This window comes from Homalodisca vitripennis, chromosome X, assembly GCF_021130785.1.
Source record: "Homalodisca vitripennis isolate AUS2020 chromosome X, UT_GWSS_2.1, whole genome shotgun sequence".
NCBI lineage: Eukaryota > Metazoa > Arthropoda > Insecta > Hemiptera > Cicadellidae > Homalodisca > Homalodisca vitripennis.
In genome coordinates this window covers 9961194-9980780 of record NC_060215.1, presented here as the reverse complement: position 1 = coordinate 9980780, position 19587 = coordinate 9961194, and the positions used below count along the sequence as shown (strand labels likewise).

The window sequence follows — 19587 nt, the reverse complement described above, 5'->3', positions numbered from 1 at the left end:
ATTAATACATTGCAACCTCAAATCTAATACAATAAAATTGATGCATTTAAACTTGATTAGGCAATTGATATTTTTACCTTAACAAACTAGACATAATTTATTGAATGAACCCAAAAATGAATGGAAACACACTCGTAAATGACCTCCAATGCACTGTCACTCAAATGAATCTCGCTTGTGAATGAAGTTTTATTGACCTGTCCAGGACCAAACCAGTGACCTCTTGGTTAGAGCCAAGTCACTACACTGCAGTGAATGTAACTTTTTTCACTAAATTAAGTGCATACTTAACAAAAGGTATAACTGAAGTAAAGAAAAACAATTTTCAATGGAAAGTTGTGCCACAATTTGAAAATGGGGGGGGGCACAATAGGTCTCAGGGCAGTAATGCCTGGGATCCATCACCCGTGTAGTTCTGGCTGTTAAACAGCACTACAGTTGTTTCATTTTGCATTGATCTTTGCTTCATTAAGTTATTATGGTTTAAAAATAACAGCCGTTGTACAACATCTATGCCAGATTTGATATCAAAACTAAATGAAAAAAAAAAACTTAACTTCTGAGTGAGGCAAAAAGTACTTAATGTGTTAAGGTCGGATAAGTGAGTTGATTCACTTTTACTGCTTCCATTTAATCACATCTATCTAAATTTATACAAGGAAATGAATTGACAAAATTTTACAAGATTTTGAGAATGTATTAAACATGCAAACTAGTTTTTACACGTTTCTTCACAATAATACAAATGATATTAACAAATAAAATATGAAAGTAATCAGTTAGGAAGTATATTTAAGTAAATAAAAACTTTTGGCAACCGAGTGCCAGCCCTCAGAATGCCCACATTTCTTATATATACACTATTGGGTTATTAAAGAATAGTTTCTGCATTGCCACCAACAGAGAGGAAGGAACTGTTGATTACTTAATAATATGGCAGTATTTGGTATCATCTCAAGCATCAACTGAGCAGCTGATATCTGGATACAATGTTACACTTAACAGCTGCTGTTTATGACTGGCTGTATTTACACTGCTGCCATCTCCTGTGTTTATGTGCAGCTTCCTTCTTGACAGCACTTAAATGTTATTTCCCTCTATTTCTGGCCGTGCTAAATACTCCAGGGTGCCTGTGCACATAGGCGTCATGCTGCCAGATGAGTTACAGCATGTTCAAGCACAAATTTGAACAATAGAACAATACATAGATTCTAAATGATTTAGGCTGTCTGTGCATATTAACCTCATGATGTTAGATGAGTTGCAGCAGCTTGTTTAGGCTCAAATTTCGACAATAGAACAATACATATATTCTAAATGCTCTAGGCTGTCTGTGCACATTAACCTCATAATGTTAGATGAGTTACAGCAGCTTGTTTAGGCTCAAATTTTGACAATAGAACAATACATATATTCTAAATGCTTTAGGCTGTCTGTGCATATTAACCTCATGATGTCAGATGAGTTACAGCAGCTTGTTTAGGGACACATTTCGACAATTGAACAATACATATATTCTAAATGCTCTAGGCTGTCTGTGCACATTAACCTCATAATGTTAGATGAGTTACAGCAGCTTGTTTAGGCTCAAATTTCGACAATAGAACAATACATATATTCTAAATGCTTTAGGCTGTCTGTGCATATTAACCTCATGATGTCAGATGAGTTACAGCAGCTTGTTTAGGGACACATTTCGACAATTGAACAATACATATATTCTAAATGCTTTAGGCTGTCTGTGCATATTAACCTCATGATGTCAGATGAGTTACAGCAGCTTGTTTAGGGACACATTTCGACAATAGAACAATACATATATTCTAAATGCTCTAGGCTGTCTGTGCACATTAACCTCATAATGTTAGATGAGTTACAGCAGCTTGTTTAGGCTCAAATTTCGACAATAGAACAATACATATATTCTAAATGCTTTAGGCTGTCTGTGCACATTAACCTCATAATGTCAGATGAGTTACAGCAGCATGTTTAGGGACACATTTCGACAATAGAACAATACATATATTCTAAATGCTCTAGGCTGTCTGTGTACATTAACCTCATGATTTCAGATGAGTTACAGCAGCATGTTTAGGGACACATTTCGACAATAGAACAATACATATATTCTAAATGCTCTAGGCTGTCTGTGCACATTAACCTCATGATGTCAGATGAGTTACAGCAGCATGTTTAGGGACATATTTCGATATAGAACAATACATATATTCTAAATGCTCTAGGCTGTCTGTGCACATTAACCTCATGATGTCAGATGAGTTACAGCAGCATGTTTAGGGACACATTTCGACAATAGAACAATACATATATTCTAAATGCTCTAGGCTGTCTGTGCACATTAACCTCATGATGTCAGATGAGTTACAGCATGGTCAGGCACAAATTTGGAGAATAGAACATGGGTTTTAACAATTGGTTTAAGGATTATTATTTTGAGTGAGAAATATGGGAATGAATCATAAGGGCTTAATTGTGTTCTGCCACACCAAACATTTTAATGATGGCTTACAACAAACTGATCTAGATAAGACAGTGATAAGACTAGGAAAACAAGCAGTAGGCTATCAGCTGTGCATTCTCGTTTGTCTATTTCAGTGTCAGAAGCATTTATGTAACCATTGCTAAAAAGGATATGACTAATGAATGACTATTTGTGTTAAATCTGGTCAAATGGCTTTTATACAGTTTTTAAAATAAAACTGTACATAAAAAGGTTGGCTTTTCAATCACTTCAGATCATTGGCTTATTAAGTGAACACAAAAAACACCTTCTTGTCCTTTTTTTATTCTGTTGCTCTATTTTTACCAAATAAATCTGTTTATTTCCAAAAATAAATATATTATCTTAGAAAATAAAATGCAGATCAGATAATCATTACTAATGGATGTGGCATTACATTATCTTCATTAATTGGTGTAATCATAAGATTTATTTTGTATTGATTTTTAGATGATTTATATATGCCATTGTTATTTTCCTTATATCGTAAGTAGGTAGGGTCTGACAGTCTGGCACATTTTTTGTACCATATGTGCTCTCTCAAATTGATTACAACCAAAGAAGTAAGTAGGAGTTAAAATAGCTTATAAATCAAAATTGCACAAAAGGAATACAGTAAAAATAGTTACCGTTGAATACAGTAAAATAAAGATAGAAGTTTAATTAAGCCTCAATACAAAAATTGCCCCATAGTAGGTCAAAGTTTGAAATTCAAAATGTTTATATTGAAATATAAGTTTTCTTGCAATTTTGTAAAGCTTATTAAAACCTAATGTTTTGGTAAAACATTACTATGAATAACAAGTCTTTTAGACTATGTTCCTTTCTTTGTGGAAATTTGTAATTGATTCTATAGATAAAGGGATGTAGTTCACCAATTTTAATTTTAAATTCAATACAGAAAAACAATATTTAAAACTATCAAAACAAAAATACATATGCACCAAACATTATCTTTGCACAAATTCAGTAATTTAAAATAAATCTGAAACAAATTTAATTAGAAAACATAAGATAATTATAAAAATAAACTTCAAATTGCCTGCCTTAAAAAAATGTTCTTTGTAAGCGATATTGTTTCCTTGTTCTTTGTTTCCTTGATAAATAAACCTACTAGAATTACTGATAATTCACAGTATTGATCATATCTTTGTTAGAAATAGATATATAAATACATTCTATAGTGATGTATTTGAGTTAGGTATTACCGACCACTGTGTTTTGGAACTTAAATTTAGTAAGCAGACAATAGAGGCTATTGATAATAGTGTTGTTAATGCATTTAAGTATAAAATAGACTATAATAAGGTTAAGATTGAATTAAGAAACATTGATTGGAGTGAAGTGTACGTTGAAAACGATGTCAATTTATGTTATGATAGGTTTTATAAAGTTCTAGATAATATTATAATTAATAGTAACAGGATAGTTTCTTTAGACTGTAAACTGAGGAAAGCCAAGTTGCTGAGTCCGTGGATTACATCAAAACTACTTTAAAAAATTGGAAAACGAAAAAACTTTTTAAAATCTCGAAAAGAAGACCGTATGATACAGAATTTATTAACTATTTTAAGAAATTCTCCACAAACTTAAAATCTGAAATTGATTTTGTAAAAAATAATTATTATTCAAATATGTTAGAAAACTGTAAAGGAGACATTTCACAACAATGGAAAATAATCAATAGCTTAACTGGAGGCAACAAAGATAAATGCGTTGACCCGGATTGAGCTTGATAGAGCTTGATAACGCGACAGTGATAACGGAGCCGTTCTCTATTGCCCAGGTAATCAATAGGCATCTTATCTCAGTACAGTCAGTCCAACAAGGTTCAGCACCCTCTAATGAAACATTCCCTACCCGTGTCATACGTAATTCCTTCTTTATAACTCCTACCACCGTGGATGAAGTAACAGCTGTTGTTCATAGTCTAAAAAACAAAAAATCCACTGGCTTTGACAAAATTAACGTTTGTCTGTTGGAAAAATATAATAAAAGAAATTGCGCCAGTTTTTCTTGTAAAATACTACTTGTAAAATTGGCCAGTTTTTTTTCTCTCAATGGTTCAAATGATTGTATTGTGAAATTTCTATATGGGAAATAAATTCATTTATTCATTATTCATTTATTTATATTAGACCTTACATTCTTTATATTATGCATACATTCATTCACATTGGTACATTCAATACAGTTTGTGTCTTTATGGACTAACTTAGAAAGAAAATATTGGAAGATATTAAAATGTCACAAGAAATATATTTAGATAATGAAATGAAAAATGACTTTATTTACAGAGGCGAAGTTAGGACTTAAAAGTCCTCTCTACCACTTAACTTCCAAACAAAACAAACAAATTAAAATATAATCATACCTATTACAACATTGTAACTGACACGTAAACTAAATCACTTTAATAGTTAATTATATGGAGAGGCTGATAAAAGATGAGTCAGCTCGAGAACATCTAAAAAATGTATAAATGATTACTGTTGATGCAATATCAATAACAATGGAGTATTTGGAGGAAAAAATCAATAACAGCTTGGTGAGGCTAACTGTAGACAACCTCTCTGCAGCTCTGCAGTCTCCAGCTGCTGAGCTAGCTTCTCCTCGATTTAACTGGGGTGAAGTTGGCGCAGTAGGATCCGCTCCCACTTCTGAACGGGGTCCTGGGGGCAGGGATAACGGTTGCTTTGACCATGGTGACTGTAATTAAGGTCATACCTTGCCCATCGGGAAACTAACCAGGAGGGGGAGGTAATGGGGTTGTCCACCATATCGCTAATCTGAATATGAGATCTCTGAACATAAATTTTCAAGAGTTGTGTTCAATAGCGGGCGATTTCGGTTTCAATGTCTTTGGAGTGACAGAGACCTAGCTTCATCCTGATGCTCCCTCTGGCAGCTACATGTTACCTAGGTACAATTTATTGCGTTGTGATCTACGTGGGTGTGACGGAAAGTGAATCTGGAGGAGGTGTTGTTCTATACCTCTGGGAAGGTATCTTATGTGTTGTCCTGAGGTTAAAAGGGGCTAGGTGTGGTTTATGCTTAGGTGCTCTATTTCATGCCTTATTTGTTGACCTGGCGATTTAAGTAATCTCAGGTATAGTTGGGAGGACAGGAACGTTGATTTGTTAAGTTTAGAATAAGATTCAAAATATTTACGCCAACTCTTGAAGGAACCAAATGCTTTGCAAATTGTAAATGAACCCACGAGAGAGACAGCAACCTCAGCCACTTTGATAGACCACATTATAGTGGACAAGTCGGTTGAGGTCAAGAGGACCGGGGTCATAGATGCCCACAGTATAACATACTACATAGGAGTTAAATGAGTGATCGGAAGCTAGTATTTTGTGATATTACAACGTGAAAAAGGGAAGAAAAAAAGATCTAAGCTTGTATTTTAAATCCCTAAATAAAGTAAGAAAAGAGTTGTTCTGCCCCTACTTAAAGTTATAATCCTCAAAACCAAGCAGGAGCTAAGGCCCATCTTGATATTATAAAAAATTGTGTATGACTCATGTCCAAAATCAAGACATTTCGCCAAAATTACAGTCTGGATTTAGAAGAAATCACAGCACATTTACTGCTCTCACAAAAATCCATGTTGAGTGATTTATATGAAGCTAAAGATAAAGGTAGCTCTCTTGTAATAATAGATTATTCCCAAGCTTTTGATTCAATCAACCATGCTTCTGGCCAAGATGTACTATTATGGCTTTGGTGAGGATGTGATTTCATGGATAAGATCATATCTGCAAGAAATACAACATATCATAAAATTAAGCTTTGAGACGTATTAACCCCTATTCAAATTGCATGGTGTACCTCAAGGTAGCTGCCTCAGCCCAATTTTGTTCAACTTGTGGACATTCGACTTCCTGATGTGTGTGCAAAGTAGCACCATCCATTTGTATACAGATGACTGTCAGCTGCATTTTGCTTATGAGCCTGGTATGATAGAAATGGCCATCAGTCAGATCAATGCTGACCTATACCACGTGTCAACGTGGTCAATCCAAAATGAACTCAGGCTCAATATAAGGAAATGCACAGTCCTAGAATATTGCTCTGCAAAATGTTTAAAAGCTCTTAGTGAAGGTGTGTTTTTGGTGGACTATTGGCTCACTTTTTCATGTTACCCAGTTTGGAATTGGCAGATTGAGGTGTTTGTGCACATTCAGAACATTACTGCCAGACTGTTAAATTGCAGCTTACACAAGTATTATTCCTGTCAGTCTTATACTACTGTCTACCTGCTTATGGGAACAGCATTTCGAGAGAGGGTGTTGACAGAATCCAAATGCTGCAGAACTCAACCATTACGTTCATTTTCAACCTGAGACAGGTTGATCACATCTCTCCTTTCCGGGATGCTGTCAAGTTGTCCCCAATGGAGACAGTGTACAGGCTACTGACGTGTTGCATGTTCTATAAAGTTCTCAAATTTAGAGCACCACAGTACCTCAGTAAGAAACTCTTGTATTGGGAGGACATCTCTCAACAAAGCACCTACCAAGATGGAGGGCTTCATTTTTCGAAAGTAAGGCTGGAAGTTGAAAGAACAGGCTTCTCTTATTTTGGTCCCAGCATTTACAATGACATGAAACTAGAGAATTATATAATGTTTCTAGTTTTACTGTTCCAAAATTTAGAAGGCTGCAAGTTTTTTTCAGAGTTTGGTTTTTTGTACCATTATTTTTGTATTAAGAGCTATACAATGTTAAAGATTTTCCATTGAATCCTGAAGAGTATATGATACAGTACGTCATATTATTATTTTATTAATATCAGTGATTTTGTATTTGTAGAATTTAATTTAAATTACTATTTACTGTTTTAGTTGTTCTCTATAGTTTATTTTACCTATGTTGACATAGGTTGTTGCTAGGTTTGTCAGTGATGTAGAACCAAGAGAGCAGTACCACTGTGAGAACTTTCCTGCAGCTGATGAAATGTTAGTAACCAATTATAATGCTGTTGCAGAAGACAGCTGAGTAACAATTCCCTGCTGATCTTGTCAGTGGTGGAGAACCAAGAGCAATACCACTGTGAGAACTTTCCTGCAGCTGATGAAATGTTAGTAACCAATTATAATGCTGTTACAGAAGACAGCTGAGTAACAATTCCCTGCTGATCTTGTCAGTGGTGGAGAACCAAGAGCAGTACCACTGTGAGAACTTTCCTGCAGCTGATGAAATGTTAGTAACCAATTGTAATGCTGTTGCAGAAGACAGCTGAGTAACAATTCCCTGCTGATCTTGTCAGTGTTGGAGAACCAAGAGCAGTACCACTGTGAGAACTTTCCTGCAGCTGATGAAATGTTAGTAACCAATTATAATGTTGTTGCAGAAGACAGCTGAGTAACAATTCCCTGCTGATCTTGTCAGTGGTGGAGAACCAAGAGCAGTACCACTGTGTGGCTACAGTGGACAGTGTGGGCTCTATTGTTAGTCGGACAGCTACTGTAACATTGGCACGTAAGTCACTACCCTAACTCTGATTCACTCTGATCAATTAACTATGTAAGATGGAATGAGAAGCTTTTTCATGAGCTTGACTGAACTATTAATAAAAGTAGAGGAAATCTCTTAAAGCTAATGATATTTACAATGAATTATGAAGCAAGTCGTGTCCGGGAAGTAACTGTAATGCCATTGCTGCCTAAGTGTCGGGAAAGCATCTCTTGTCCCAGGACAGAAGTTAAAGCAACAGACATTTATTTTTAAACATATTATGTTTTTGTGATTGATATTTGTAACTCGAAACTATAATAATAATGTACTATCAAAAATTATTTCACCCAATTTATCATTAGCTTCAGAGAATGTTGAAAACTTTACAGTACTTGTGGGCAAATATTATAAAAAAATGTATGTTAAGAAATGTTCCTTCTCAGACCATATGTACTAATGTTCAGTTCATGTGTATAGGTTGGAGCTAATAAACAACAGGCAACACTTAAAAGTAATTTTCCATATTAATAGTTTGATGATTTATGTTATCTTTAAATATAGAAAAATAACTCAACTGTTAAATTTGTCAGTGTCAATCGCAAGATATTCGTGTAATCACTGACTTATTCATAGCATTCTTGAAGTTATAAATTTTATTGTAATACATTATTCTTTCACCCATTAAGTAACTGAGTTCTGTTGAATATCTGTACGTCAACTTATTGCACTAAGTCTCACATAGTATGATTCAGTAGTCTGAATCGTCCCACATTGTGATCAGTGGTACCCAGGAAGAAGGATATTGGAGTATCCCATCCATCAAATCCTATTCTATACTCATCTCACCTCCTGAAATTCCTTTCACCATACATATGTCCCCCCTCCCTGAAAATAATTCTTCCTTTTGCAACTGATACGATTAGTAAGATCTCCGTGGCCCTTGTGTAGAATGATGTGTCTCGGATTGTTGCAGATCTTCCACCGTTGGAGAGGCAACCACAAGACCTGCGACTGTTTCCTGGTCAGACGGCTCTGTTCAGTTGTCTGGTAGAGGGCAACCCTCCCCCTCTGGTGACGTGGATCAAGGATGGCAGACCATTGGTACTCGATGAAACACGTATGATCATCTTGCCCTCAGGTACGCAGACCCTCAGTGCTCTGTCAGCTTGGTGGGCTGTGGCTGTGGCTGAATCTCTCTCACTGTTTCGTGCAGTTTTGAAATTCTTCACATTTATAATTCTTACCCAGTCGTGACTGGAAAATAATGGAACTAAATTGATTTTTCACTTTAATCAGCACATACCAGAGTGAACAATGTGTGCAGTTGTTTTATTAATCGAGTTTAACTTTCACTGTAGCTACTATAGTGTACACTAATACTATAATTTTATAGAAATACTAAGGCATTTGTTAGGGACAAATATTAGTATACGGAAATAAGTCTGCATTCTAACGATATGACTAGACCTACTTAATGGTGAATCATCATGTATAGTGGAATATATTGGTAAAAAAAAAAAAATGAATATTTTTACAATATAGAATGTTTAATGAAATGCATAACGAATAATCCTCAAAACAACTGTAGGGTATCTGTTCCAACAACTGCATTTAAATCCCAGTGATTTAAAGGTTTAGAGTTTAAAAGATTCTCTCTAAAAAGGTTATAGAGTGCTGGAAACAACTGGTACTAGGCTTTAGGATTGTACTTGATGTTTTCTGTTTACAATTTTTTTTTATACATTTTTACCATGAACTGATATAGTGCAAAAAAATACAAATTTTAATTGTAGATTGAAACACTGCATGCTTATCGGTTGCTAAGTGTTGTAGACAAAATTAGTAAAGTACAAGCTTTTTTTACATTTCTTGTCTATGTTAATTTGGTAAATTACTATATTTGTTTTAAAACCAATCATAAGCAATACTTTTGGAAACAAAATTAAATTGTTGCCTTTTTTTCCATGATGGAGACTTTGGCATCAGTAATATTTTTATGTCTATCCTGTGACTGTGAACTTGTTTGTGCAGGTTCGCTGGAGATAGAGTCAGTGCAAGTGTCGGACCGGGGCAATTATCGCTGCAACGTGTCAGGGCACGGCCAACACCGTCTCAGTGACAGGGCCATCCTACAGGTGGACCAGGACTTGGAGTCCGCCGCAAGTCTTATGGCCCCTACCTTCATCGCCAAGCCCCGTTCCACTGTAGCCACCGAGGGCAGCACTGTCACATTGGAGTGTGCGGCCAACGGGACACCAAACCCTTGGCTTGTCTGGCTCAAGGATGGTGTCCCCATCGATTTAGCGTAAGTTTTCCCACCGGTTACCATACGATCTGTGAGAACTATCAAATAATTTTTGGATCATATATTAATTTATGTTAAATAACAAGAAAAAGATTTCTTTCTCCTTATGTTTTGTGATTAACATTTTCATATTTTGCTATAGTGAATTTGTTATTAAAACCCAATAATGAGTAAAATATGGACAAAATACATTATTATCCAGTTGATACTGAAAGGAAATAAGTACTTTCTTCCAGGCAAAGGTTGTTATATAACTGGTACGCTATTTTAATGTCAGGGCATTTCTCCATTCAGTGGCTATACAGCCATGCTAGTGAGAGGTTACTGTCGCTCCTTGTAGTTTTACAATGGCAGTTTAAAATGTGTGACGCAATTTAAAATCCTGCAAGTTGTGAAGTGCGGTCTGTAATGTGTTTTTGTTGGCTAAGCACAATAAACCAATTGAGATTTATCGTCAACTCTGAGAGTTTATGGGAACGATGTGATCACTAAAGGTGGAGTGCGTCAGTGGTGCATTAGGTTTGAAAATGCCTGAACTAATGTGTATGGAGACGAATGAAGTGGACGGTCAAGCATTGTGACTGATGAAATTGTCTCTAAAGTCAATGAGAAGATTAAAGAAGACCGCCGATTTTCAATATCAGAAGTCTCACTTAGTTTTCTTCAAATTTCAAGGAGTTTGTTACACAAAATTATTGGGCAGAAGTTTGAATACCATACATTTTATGCAAGATGGGCACCAAAACTCTTAAACAAAAACCCATAACAATCCGTGTATGGCTGCTTCATTGACATTTTTGGGCACTTACAAAAAAGATGGTAATTCGCTGCTCGATTGAATCATTATAGGATACACATGAATTAACACTTCATAAACACTTGGGTAAAACATAAATTGCAAAACCAAATTACAGTCTATGGAGTGGGGGCATTTTGATGACGACAAGGAATTGCGGCAGTAGAATTTTATAATGCTGGAATTTCAAAAATAGTTCACCACTATGGTGCCTACATTTGTATGGTGGCTATTTAAAAAAATAATATTTTAGTGCAACTTTCAAATTATATAATACAACTTTTTTCTTGTGTTTTGTTTATTGTTTATATCAAATCGTATTCTACATTATAGATAGCTCTTGTATATGCTAGATTCTGGTATAACTGAATTTGGTATAACCAAAGTAATTATGTTCAAAAATTATCCTTTTTTAATTAAAAACAAGCGTTAAGAATGGATTTAACCTGCAAGTCCTAGGTTCCAGATATTATACTGCAAGTAAATTGTGTTTTATTTTATGATAAATTTTATTATATGATCATTAATCACTGCCAGATAATACATATGAACAATTTAATAAATGTTGTATCTTTACCTTGGTTCTAAAATTATTTGTTTGATAATAAATAAAGCTATTAAAATAATAATATCAAGTACTCTGTAAATTCAATTTTATTAACTTCTGTATAATTTATGAACAAACAATGTGTAACTCATCAGGACTGTGCACAGTACTTGGACATTGGCCATTGTTATATGTTACAAGAATAGAACACTAACTTTTGGCATTGGAATCTATTTTATTTTTTTCAATTGTCACAAAAATTAACATACAACTTGTTCTCTTGTCAAATTTTTTTGTCATATTGCTTTTTTTTGGCAAGTCTATTGCTTTATATTGCTGTAGTGTTTGCTTCCTAGTTTAAAGTTAGGTGACATCTAAAGAAGAAGATAGATTCTAATCCTCAAAACGTAGTGTTCTGTTCTATAAATGTAAGGAATATCCAAAATTCTGTTATATCCTAAATAAATTTTAAACTTTTATTGCCAATATGCAGGTATTTTTTTGTAATTTTAAATTCTGAGCACTTGTTTTATATTGGCATTCAAATATACCCTTATAAAATATTTCAAATACCCTATATTTACTTGTAAAAGATTTTGTTATTTTGTTGGCAATGAATGAGATCAGTGATACAATCTAATGCAGTGGTTAGACTGATATGTCTCTTAAACCCTCTATCTCACCCACTTTTTTATTCACAATATGAAAAAAGTTGTATTTATCTTTATGTGTATCTTCATGACCAAAACTGAGTGAAAGCAAGGTATAATTATGTGGTCATAAGTCTTATCTTTATCAGTTTCCAGCATAATTGGATCTCCCTGCCCCAAATTCCCCTCCTACATGTTCCAGCACTCTGAATCAGTTCCCCTCTCTACTACTTAACTGCTCGGCATAAACCGTCTCCTTTATTTTCTTATGTTGACTGAGAGTATGTGCTACAGGGATCTGGATACCAACTGTATACTTCTGGGTACTGGCAGTCTGCAGATGAGAGATGTGGAGGAGGATGATGCGGGCAACTACCAGTGTCGGGCAGAAAATAGAGAAGACTCAGTGGATGCTACAGCTACGCTTCAAGTCCATGGTAACTACATCTAACCAGTACAGTAAAAGTTTAATGAAAGCAAGTTTATCCGGTATGTGTGTATTAAAATTAATTTTTAATGATTGTTTTAAGCTAAGGTTTATTATGTTTTTATTTCATTGTTTTAATTTTAAAGAATGGAATTGTGCTTTGTTATTTGGTGTAAATGTATTAGTTAACGTTCAAGGTTACATGGTAGAGAGAACTTTATAGTCTTAACTCTTAACCAAATAATATTTATTTAATTAAATTAAACTCTGTACACCATGCATGAATTCTTTTCTTGAAGGGACCACAAAGAACAAAACAATTGTTAATTATTATTATTTTAATTTTAATTGATAATGTAATATTCCTTGGTAAAACTGCTAATAATGAATACTCACTATTAACCAGTACTCTAATTAAGAAACTGACTGTTTTACATAAAGATTGACACAACTTTTTATCTATCTTTAATAGGATTTTAGGTAATTGATTTGATCGAACGAATTCTGAATTTGATACTGATTGTTGTATAGAGAATATATAAAACTACACATATTACAATATAAACAAATATTATGGAATGCCTGTTTGTTTACTATTAAGTGGCAGATGTCGGCACATAGACACAGCGTATGTGTGGTGGTGCGCGAACATAAATAAACAAAAGAAATAGGAACTGTTAGCTAAATATTATTTACAAATTTGAAATAATTAGGTTGTAATTCTATTTGTTTTCATACACAAAATAAACAAAAACACGTTTTAGCAATCAGTATTTTTGCGTACTGTTGATGATATCTTGTCTGCGAATAGACGCAGCGGACTCACGGTGATGTGCAATGATAAATATTTAAAATACAAACAGTGAGCAAAGTATTATTAAAAACTTTAGTGATTATTCATCTATCTAAAGCTTTTTCCATAAAGTATGACATTACACGTTTTAGCATCTGTAATTTACGTACTACCAATCAGCTGTTGTCCGTGAATATACGTATTTGAAGATTCAGTAGATACAAGATTCGTCTGTGACACATCGCTGGTCCTGATATTGTGAAATTGCAATTTTGCAAGCATATTTTCAGCACTTTTGTTGATTTTATTAATTATTTTGTAATAGAAAATGTTGGATCGAGAATGCTCAATACTGTGAAGTATGGAATTATCGAGTGCCAGAATCCACCCATCCGGATTATCAATATTGATTCTAACTTCTCTTGGAAAAGATTTATACAAAAGATCATCCACAATCAGTAATATGCCTAATAAATTAGTGTTTTAAGAATTGTATTATTTTTAATTTTTTGAGACTATACGAATGATATTGGATTAGTGTCACACTATTGTGTGAGGTCTTTTAGACTTACAGAAAGTTTTGTTCTAAAAGATAAAGCTGTAAGGATCATAATGAATGAAAAATTATTAGAGCACTGAAAATAAAAATACAACACATAATATGATACACGATGTGGAGACATCAAAAGTAAGATCAGTTTTTCAGTTCCATCTGGATAACAGTAATGCACGAACTGATTTGTTCAGGTGTTTAGTTCTCTGTAGGAGTTTTGCCAACTAGTTTTAGGTCTCATATGGGTATTGTGTTTTTCAGTTGCACCGAGGTTTCTGAAGCGTCCAAGGAACAAAATTGCCAAGGAAAAGGAGGATGTAGAGCTGGAATGCTCCGTGTACGCCAGACCAGATGCCAAGGTCAGCTGGCTCAAGAACGGGGACCATATCAAACAAAATGAGTATCTCCAAGTTGTTAATGGGTAGGTGTCTATTTTAATTTGATTAGTTTCGTTCTTCCGGTTTAAAATTACGTCTTTGCATATCTATCCTCACATTTATAGTATGTGTTTACTGACAACTTCAAGTAATTTACTATTGTTAAAAAGTGAAGAAACATACACTCCTCATAATTTTAATTACATATGCGCATGTGCACATACACACACTTAAACTTCTACAATTTATTACTTTAATGCTTTTTATTTTTTTTACTTTTTATAGTTTGTTTTGGTTGGACACATTCCAATTTTCAGATCTGCCAAACGAAGAGTCATATGATGTCTGTATTACTCACATGGTTAACATTTTGAAATGAGAAACAAAACAAAACGTCTAGTAATCTTCAAAACGTATCACACATTGGAACATAGGCTTGGGTGGTCCACAGAACATCAGACAGTCAGATAGCAAGTACACAGTTTGGGGTGTGTCTGTATAAAGGTTATTTTTAAATTGATTATTTTCAGCACATCCCATTGGATCTGTAATAAATTAAAATATTACAAATGTGAATACTATTGATGTCTTATATGACTGAATGATGTGTCTGAATGTGTATAAAATCTGGGAACACTTTCAGCACTCATTGTACTGTTTATTTCATGTTATTGTAATTTTAATGCTTTTATATTAAACATTAGAAATAAATAATTCTATAAAATTCATGCAGTCTATGTAGTTTCTCTCTATTTACTGTATTTTTTATTATTGAAAAACTTTTAAATTGGTTACCCTTACATCTTAGGGTTATATATCTATAACTCTAACTACAGAAAAAGATAAATGCAGTTTTTGAGAAAATTTAAACATTAAATAGAAAACTAATCAGAATGGAAGTGTTCCACTAACAATATTAATTCAATGTACATATAAAATAATAAATAATATATTTGTGTTCATATATATATAATATATGTGATTTGCATATTTTGTCAAAGGGATTATTTGTGTTGTTCATTATGAAGATGGCATAATGCTGTTCCAAGTTTTGTTTGAATTACTAAAATTTTCAATACCAAGGGTGAGAATTTCCTGTTACAGTTTTTTTTTAATGGAACTGTTAAATAACAATGCAGTGGTTCTCTGTTCTGTAGTGTCAAATCCGCAACACAGTAACTCAACAAGGACATGCTTAAATAAAATTGCACGGTAGTACTCAGTATCTAATATTGCTTGTGCAATGATTTCACTGTAGGAGTCTTGCATTAATTGTTTGTGAAGAAAGGTTGACATTATATCTGTTGTCAAAGGAACAATCTGCGGATTCTGGGGCTGATGGCTCAGGACACAGGCATATTTCAGTGTGTCGCCTCGAACCCTGCAGGCAACATTCAAGCCGCAGCTCACCTGACGGTTGTCAGTTCAGGTAACATTCCATCATTGTTTATAGTAATATACAATCGTTTCGTCCATCAAATAAATACGTCTTCTTTTAAGAGTTTTTCGAGCTGCTGGATTTAGATTGATAAATTGAAATAAAATTTAAATTAAGTTGGCCAAAAATGAACCGATTTTGTTACATAGATTTAAATCCAGCAGCGCTTGTCGACCTGTTAATAGTAAGTTCATTGCTAACTGCATTACTGTACATACTTGCTGTCCGCAACGTTTTGGTTAATTTCTCAGTCTTTAGTCATGAACGGTTCACAGTTCCAATTTAGTTTTTTTTTAGATTTTTCCACTTCATTAAAAGGAATTCTTATTGGGTTGCATAAATAATGCCTTGCCAAAAATAACATGTGTCAAGCAGGATGCTAAAAAGATTGCCTCATTTAATCTGTATTGTTTTTCAGTACTATAAAAAATAAAAGCCTATATTTTTATAGCTAATAAACTGCTGCTTGGTCTTAAAACATTACACTGAAGTTGTGATAATTGCATTCTATAACTGTGGTTGTTTCTTCAAACATATAGAATATAAAATCAATTTGAGTACAAAATACAGAATTGTGAAAGAATTCAAATAGATGAAATAAACTCCGAAGAGGATAGGAGTCGATTCAGTAAAAGCTTGTTTTATGTGCTAACACCGAAAAAAAAACATTCTTTATGAATATGTTCTTGTTAAATCAGTATTTGATATATGCATACATTTTTAATATTTGTATATGCTGAGTATCTTGGAATGTTCTTTATAGGATAGGGTATTCTTATAAGAGGTGAGGAAAATCTTCTTTTCAGTCAAGATTTGTTTATGATGTTTCCTCTATAGACTCAAGTGGTCCCTTTATGTTATGAACTGTATTCATTTTATTTGATAAACAAACATTCAAGCAAAATCCTTTTATTTTTTATTTTGAACATTTTATAGCTATCAAAGATTAATATTTTGTTTGTTATTCAGAGTTCAGTCAATTAAAAAATCATTTTTATTATTTTATCTGATTTAATTTTCATCTTTTAATTTGTTTTTATTTTGTTGTCCCTTCATTTTATTGTCCTTTCCTTATTTCCTTTTCCTATGTGTAATACCAAAATTTAATTTTAATAATGTATGACATAAAATTATTATATTTTGATGCATGCTACCAAATAAATTCCTCGTATTACATTTAATTTAAACAAATTTTTACTTTAAAAACTATATTTTAATGTTATTTGTATGTTTCTACTTTCATTGTTATTTGGAAAATTCTTTTCAAATTTCGATACATAAAAACCAATGAATGCATTAACATCATTCATCGCATGTTCTTTACTTAACCTAATTAACTAAATAAATGAAAAAAATAATGATAAAAATTTCTAAACTGGGTTTCATTCAAATTGAACATAATAATAATAACAATGACTAGAATATGAGATGCAAATGAATCTATCGAAAAATCCCCCCATGAAACGCCCCTCCATCCCCCCTGGTCTGTCAGCTCTAGAAGGAGAGGTGGAAGTGCCGCAGCAGGAGACCGCTCCACGCGACGTAGAGGCAGCCATCGTAGGAGCACGCTTCGTCACCATGCGCTGGCGACCTCCACCCCAGCCCCAGGGCAACATCTCCAGCTACTCAGTCTTCTACAGGGAGGAGGGATCCTTCAGGTAGGCTTTAGTCGGTTCCACTGGTTCAGAACCAGAACCAAAACCAACAATTGATGTTTGTTCTTATAAAATATAAAAATTAAAATCACATCACTGAATTTAACAGTATAAATAAATTTTAGTTTTAGGATTGTGTGGCTGATCCCATGACAAGTATCTTAATTTTCTGATTCGCACTGTATCGAATCATTGCTTACATGATTACATTCTTGAAATATTTCACCCAAATACTGTGGAGGGCCATTCATTCAACAGAGGTTTCAATTTAACATCTCTTGTATGTCAAGAACGTAATTGTGTAAGCAATTTTTGTATTTTGTGTGAACGAGAAAACTTAGTAGTTATAAATATAGTCTACTTTGACACAGTAACTGGACTGAGTGTGTCTCACATGCTAACTGGTAAACAATAAGAGATGACATGGCAAAACCAGCTATTGGTATTCCCAGGACTTCCTAATGGGCTTCTGTCAGATAAAACAATACCCAATAAATGCTGTTTGTTGATCCGTGTAGTCACTTTTTTATGATTTGGTGTCTTAAGTTCTCAAAATAAATAGTGAGTGAATGTTTTATCTGCCTTACAATAACTTTAAATGTAACTTAAACTGTGGGGGTTTTATAAAACAATTCAAACTTTAATTGGCCACCACATTTCATAGAGTAACATTAGAGAGACACATCTAGTTTGTGCCTTTCTTCTTATTTTTATAATACCCTTAAATGAGGTGTCCCTTGCTAGGGGTTCCTATTTAAAATTGTTCACTTACCCCCAAAATACCCCATTTTGGGGAGGAGACAAAAGTTTTCCAACATAAAATAACTCCTCAGTTGATCGTATAAACATCTTGTAATTATCTATCTTAAAATTACAAGACCTTCGAGACTATCACTCACTCATTCTGTTGCACGCTCTTTTAAATACAAATTGTCCTAGTTATCTTTCAAACAACTTTCGATTTATGTCTGAAATAAGTGAACAAAGTACAAGGAGGGGTACATCCTTATTATCTATCCCAATTCATCGAACAACTACTTTTAGCAAATCGTTTAGTTTCTACCTGCCGATTGTGGAATGCTTTACCTGTTAACATCAGAGCCATTGATAAGCGCGCTCGCTTTGGGGCGGAGGTCAGGGCCTTGATGCTGGGGGCTCAGGGGGTATAGCGGTTGGCGGCTTTGGTGTGCGGTACTTAGGGCAATTGCATGCAAGTTGAATGAATGCAAGTGTGTGTCTTGCGATATTATTGTAAATTTGTATATAGTTACATTAATTATTGATGATTGTTTTGATTTTAAGATTCATTTAATACGTAATGTAAATAAATAGACTAAGTTTTAGTTATAAATGTATACATATCTATGTTAGTTTAATTTGTATGTGGTTAAGTGGTAGAGAGGACTTTATAGTCCTGGTAGAGAGGACTTTATAGTTGTAACTTCGCCTCTAATAAAGTCATTTTTCATTTCATTTCATCCTCTTAAAGTATATTGCGCCATCTGTATTCATAAAAAAGGGTTGAAAATTTTAAGACACCTGGTATTAAAAAATTACTATGTGTGCACAACAAAAAGTAAGAAATATTTATTCATTTATTTGTTATTGTTTCTAATACAAGTAATAAATAATACCAATTTTTTACGGTATTTATCTTAAAAACTAAATCCATTCACTTGACTTTCCATACAGTTGCACGCAGGCACACATTCATACACATACAAAAAAAAAACAAAATTCATAATTTGTGGGGTCAACCCCCAGGATTGCAACACCGCCGCGAATATCAATCCCAAGTGTGCTCCATGAACTCGCCAACTTAGTAAAAAGCACAAGACACCAGGTAGTGTTTTAAATTTAGTGTTTCAGGGAGATTGTTAATGAATTTGATCCCAGCTTGAGAAGGAAGGCGTTCAAATGCTGCTGTTCTATGCTGTCAGGCTCGAAATGTGTAGGGTAAGGGAAAGGAGGAAAGTGCTGTGAGTAAAGTAGGGTGGAGATAACTGTGTTGTGTTGATAATGTTTAATGTGGTAAATTTGTTGTCCGTTTTTAATTCAAA

The 19587-nt window shown here is 33.9% G+C and overlaps 1 protein-coding gene across 4 annotated transcripts in view; it reads left to right on the top strand.

Moving 5' to 3' along the window:
- LOC124368665 (neogenin) overlaps positions 1-19587 on the top strand; it is a 124545-nt gene that overhangs the window by 27762 nt on the left and 77196 nt on the right. For 3 of the 4 annotated variants that reach the window (XM_046825932.1, XM_046825933.1, XM_046825931.1), the window contains exons 3-9: positions 7883-8010; positions 8960-9124; positions 10018-10291; positions 12579-12721; positions 14319-14478; positions 15748-15863; positions 17293-17530. In XM_046825932.1, coding sequence (XP_046681888.1) covers positions 7883-8010; positions 8960-9124; positions 10018-10291; positions 12579-12721; positions 14319-14478; positions 15748-15863; positions 17293-17530 — 1224 coding nt within the window. The remainder of the gene's footprint in view (positions 1-7882; positions 8011-8959; positions 9125-10017; positions 10292-12578; positions 12722-14318; positions 14479-15747; positions 15864-17292; positions 17531-19587) is intronic. The other variant, XM_046825934.1, reaches the window with a different exon arrangement.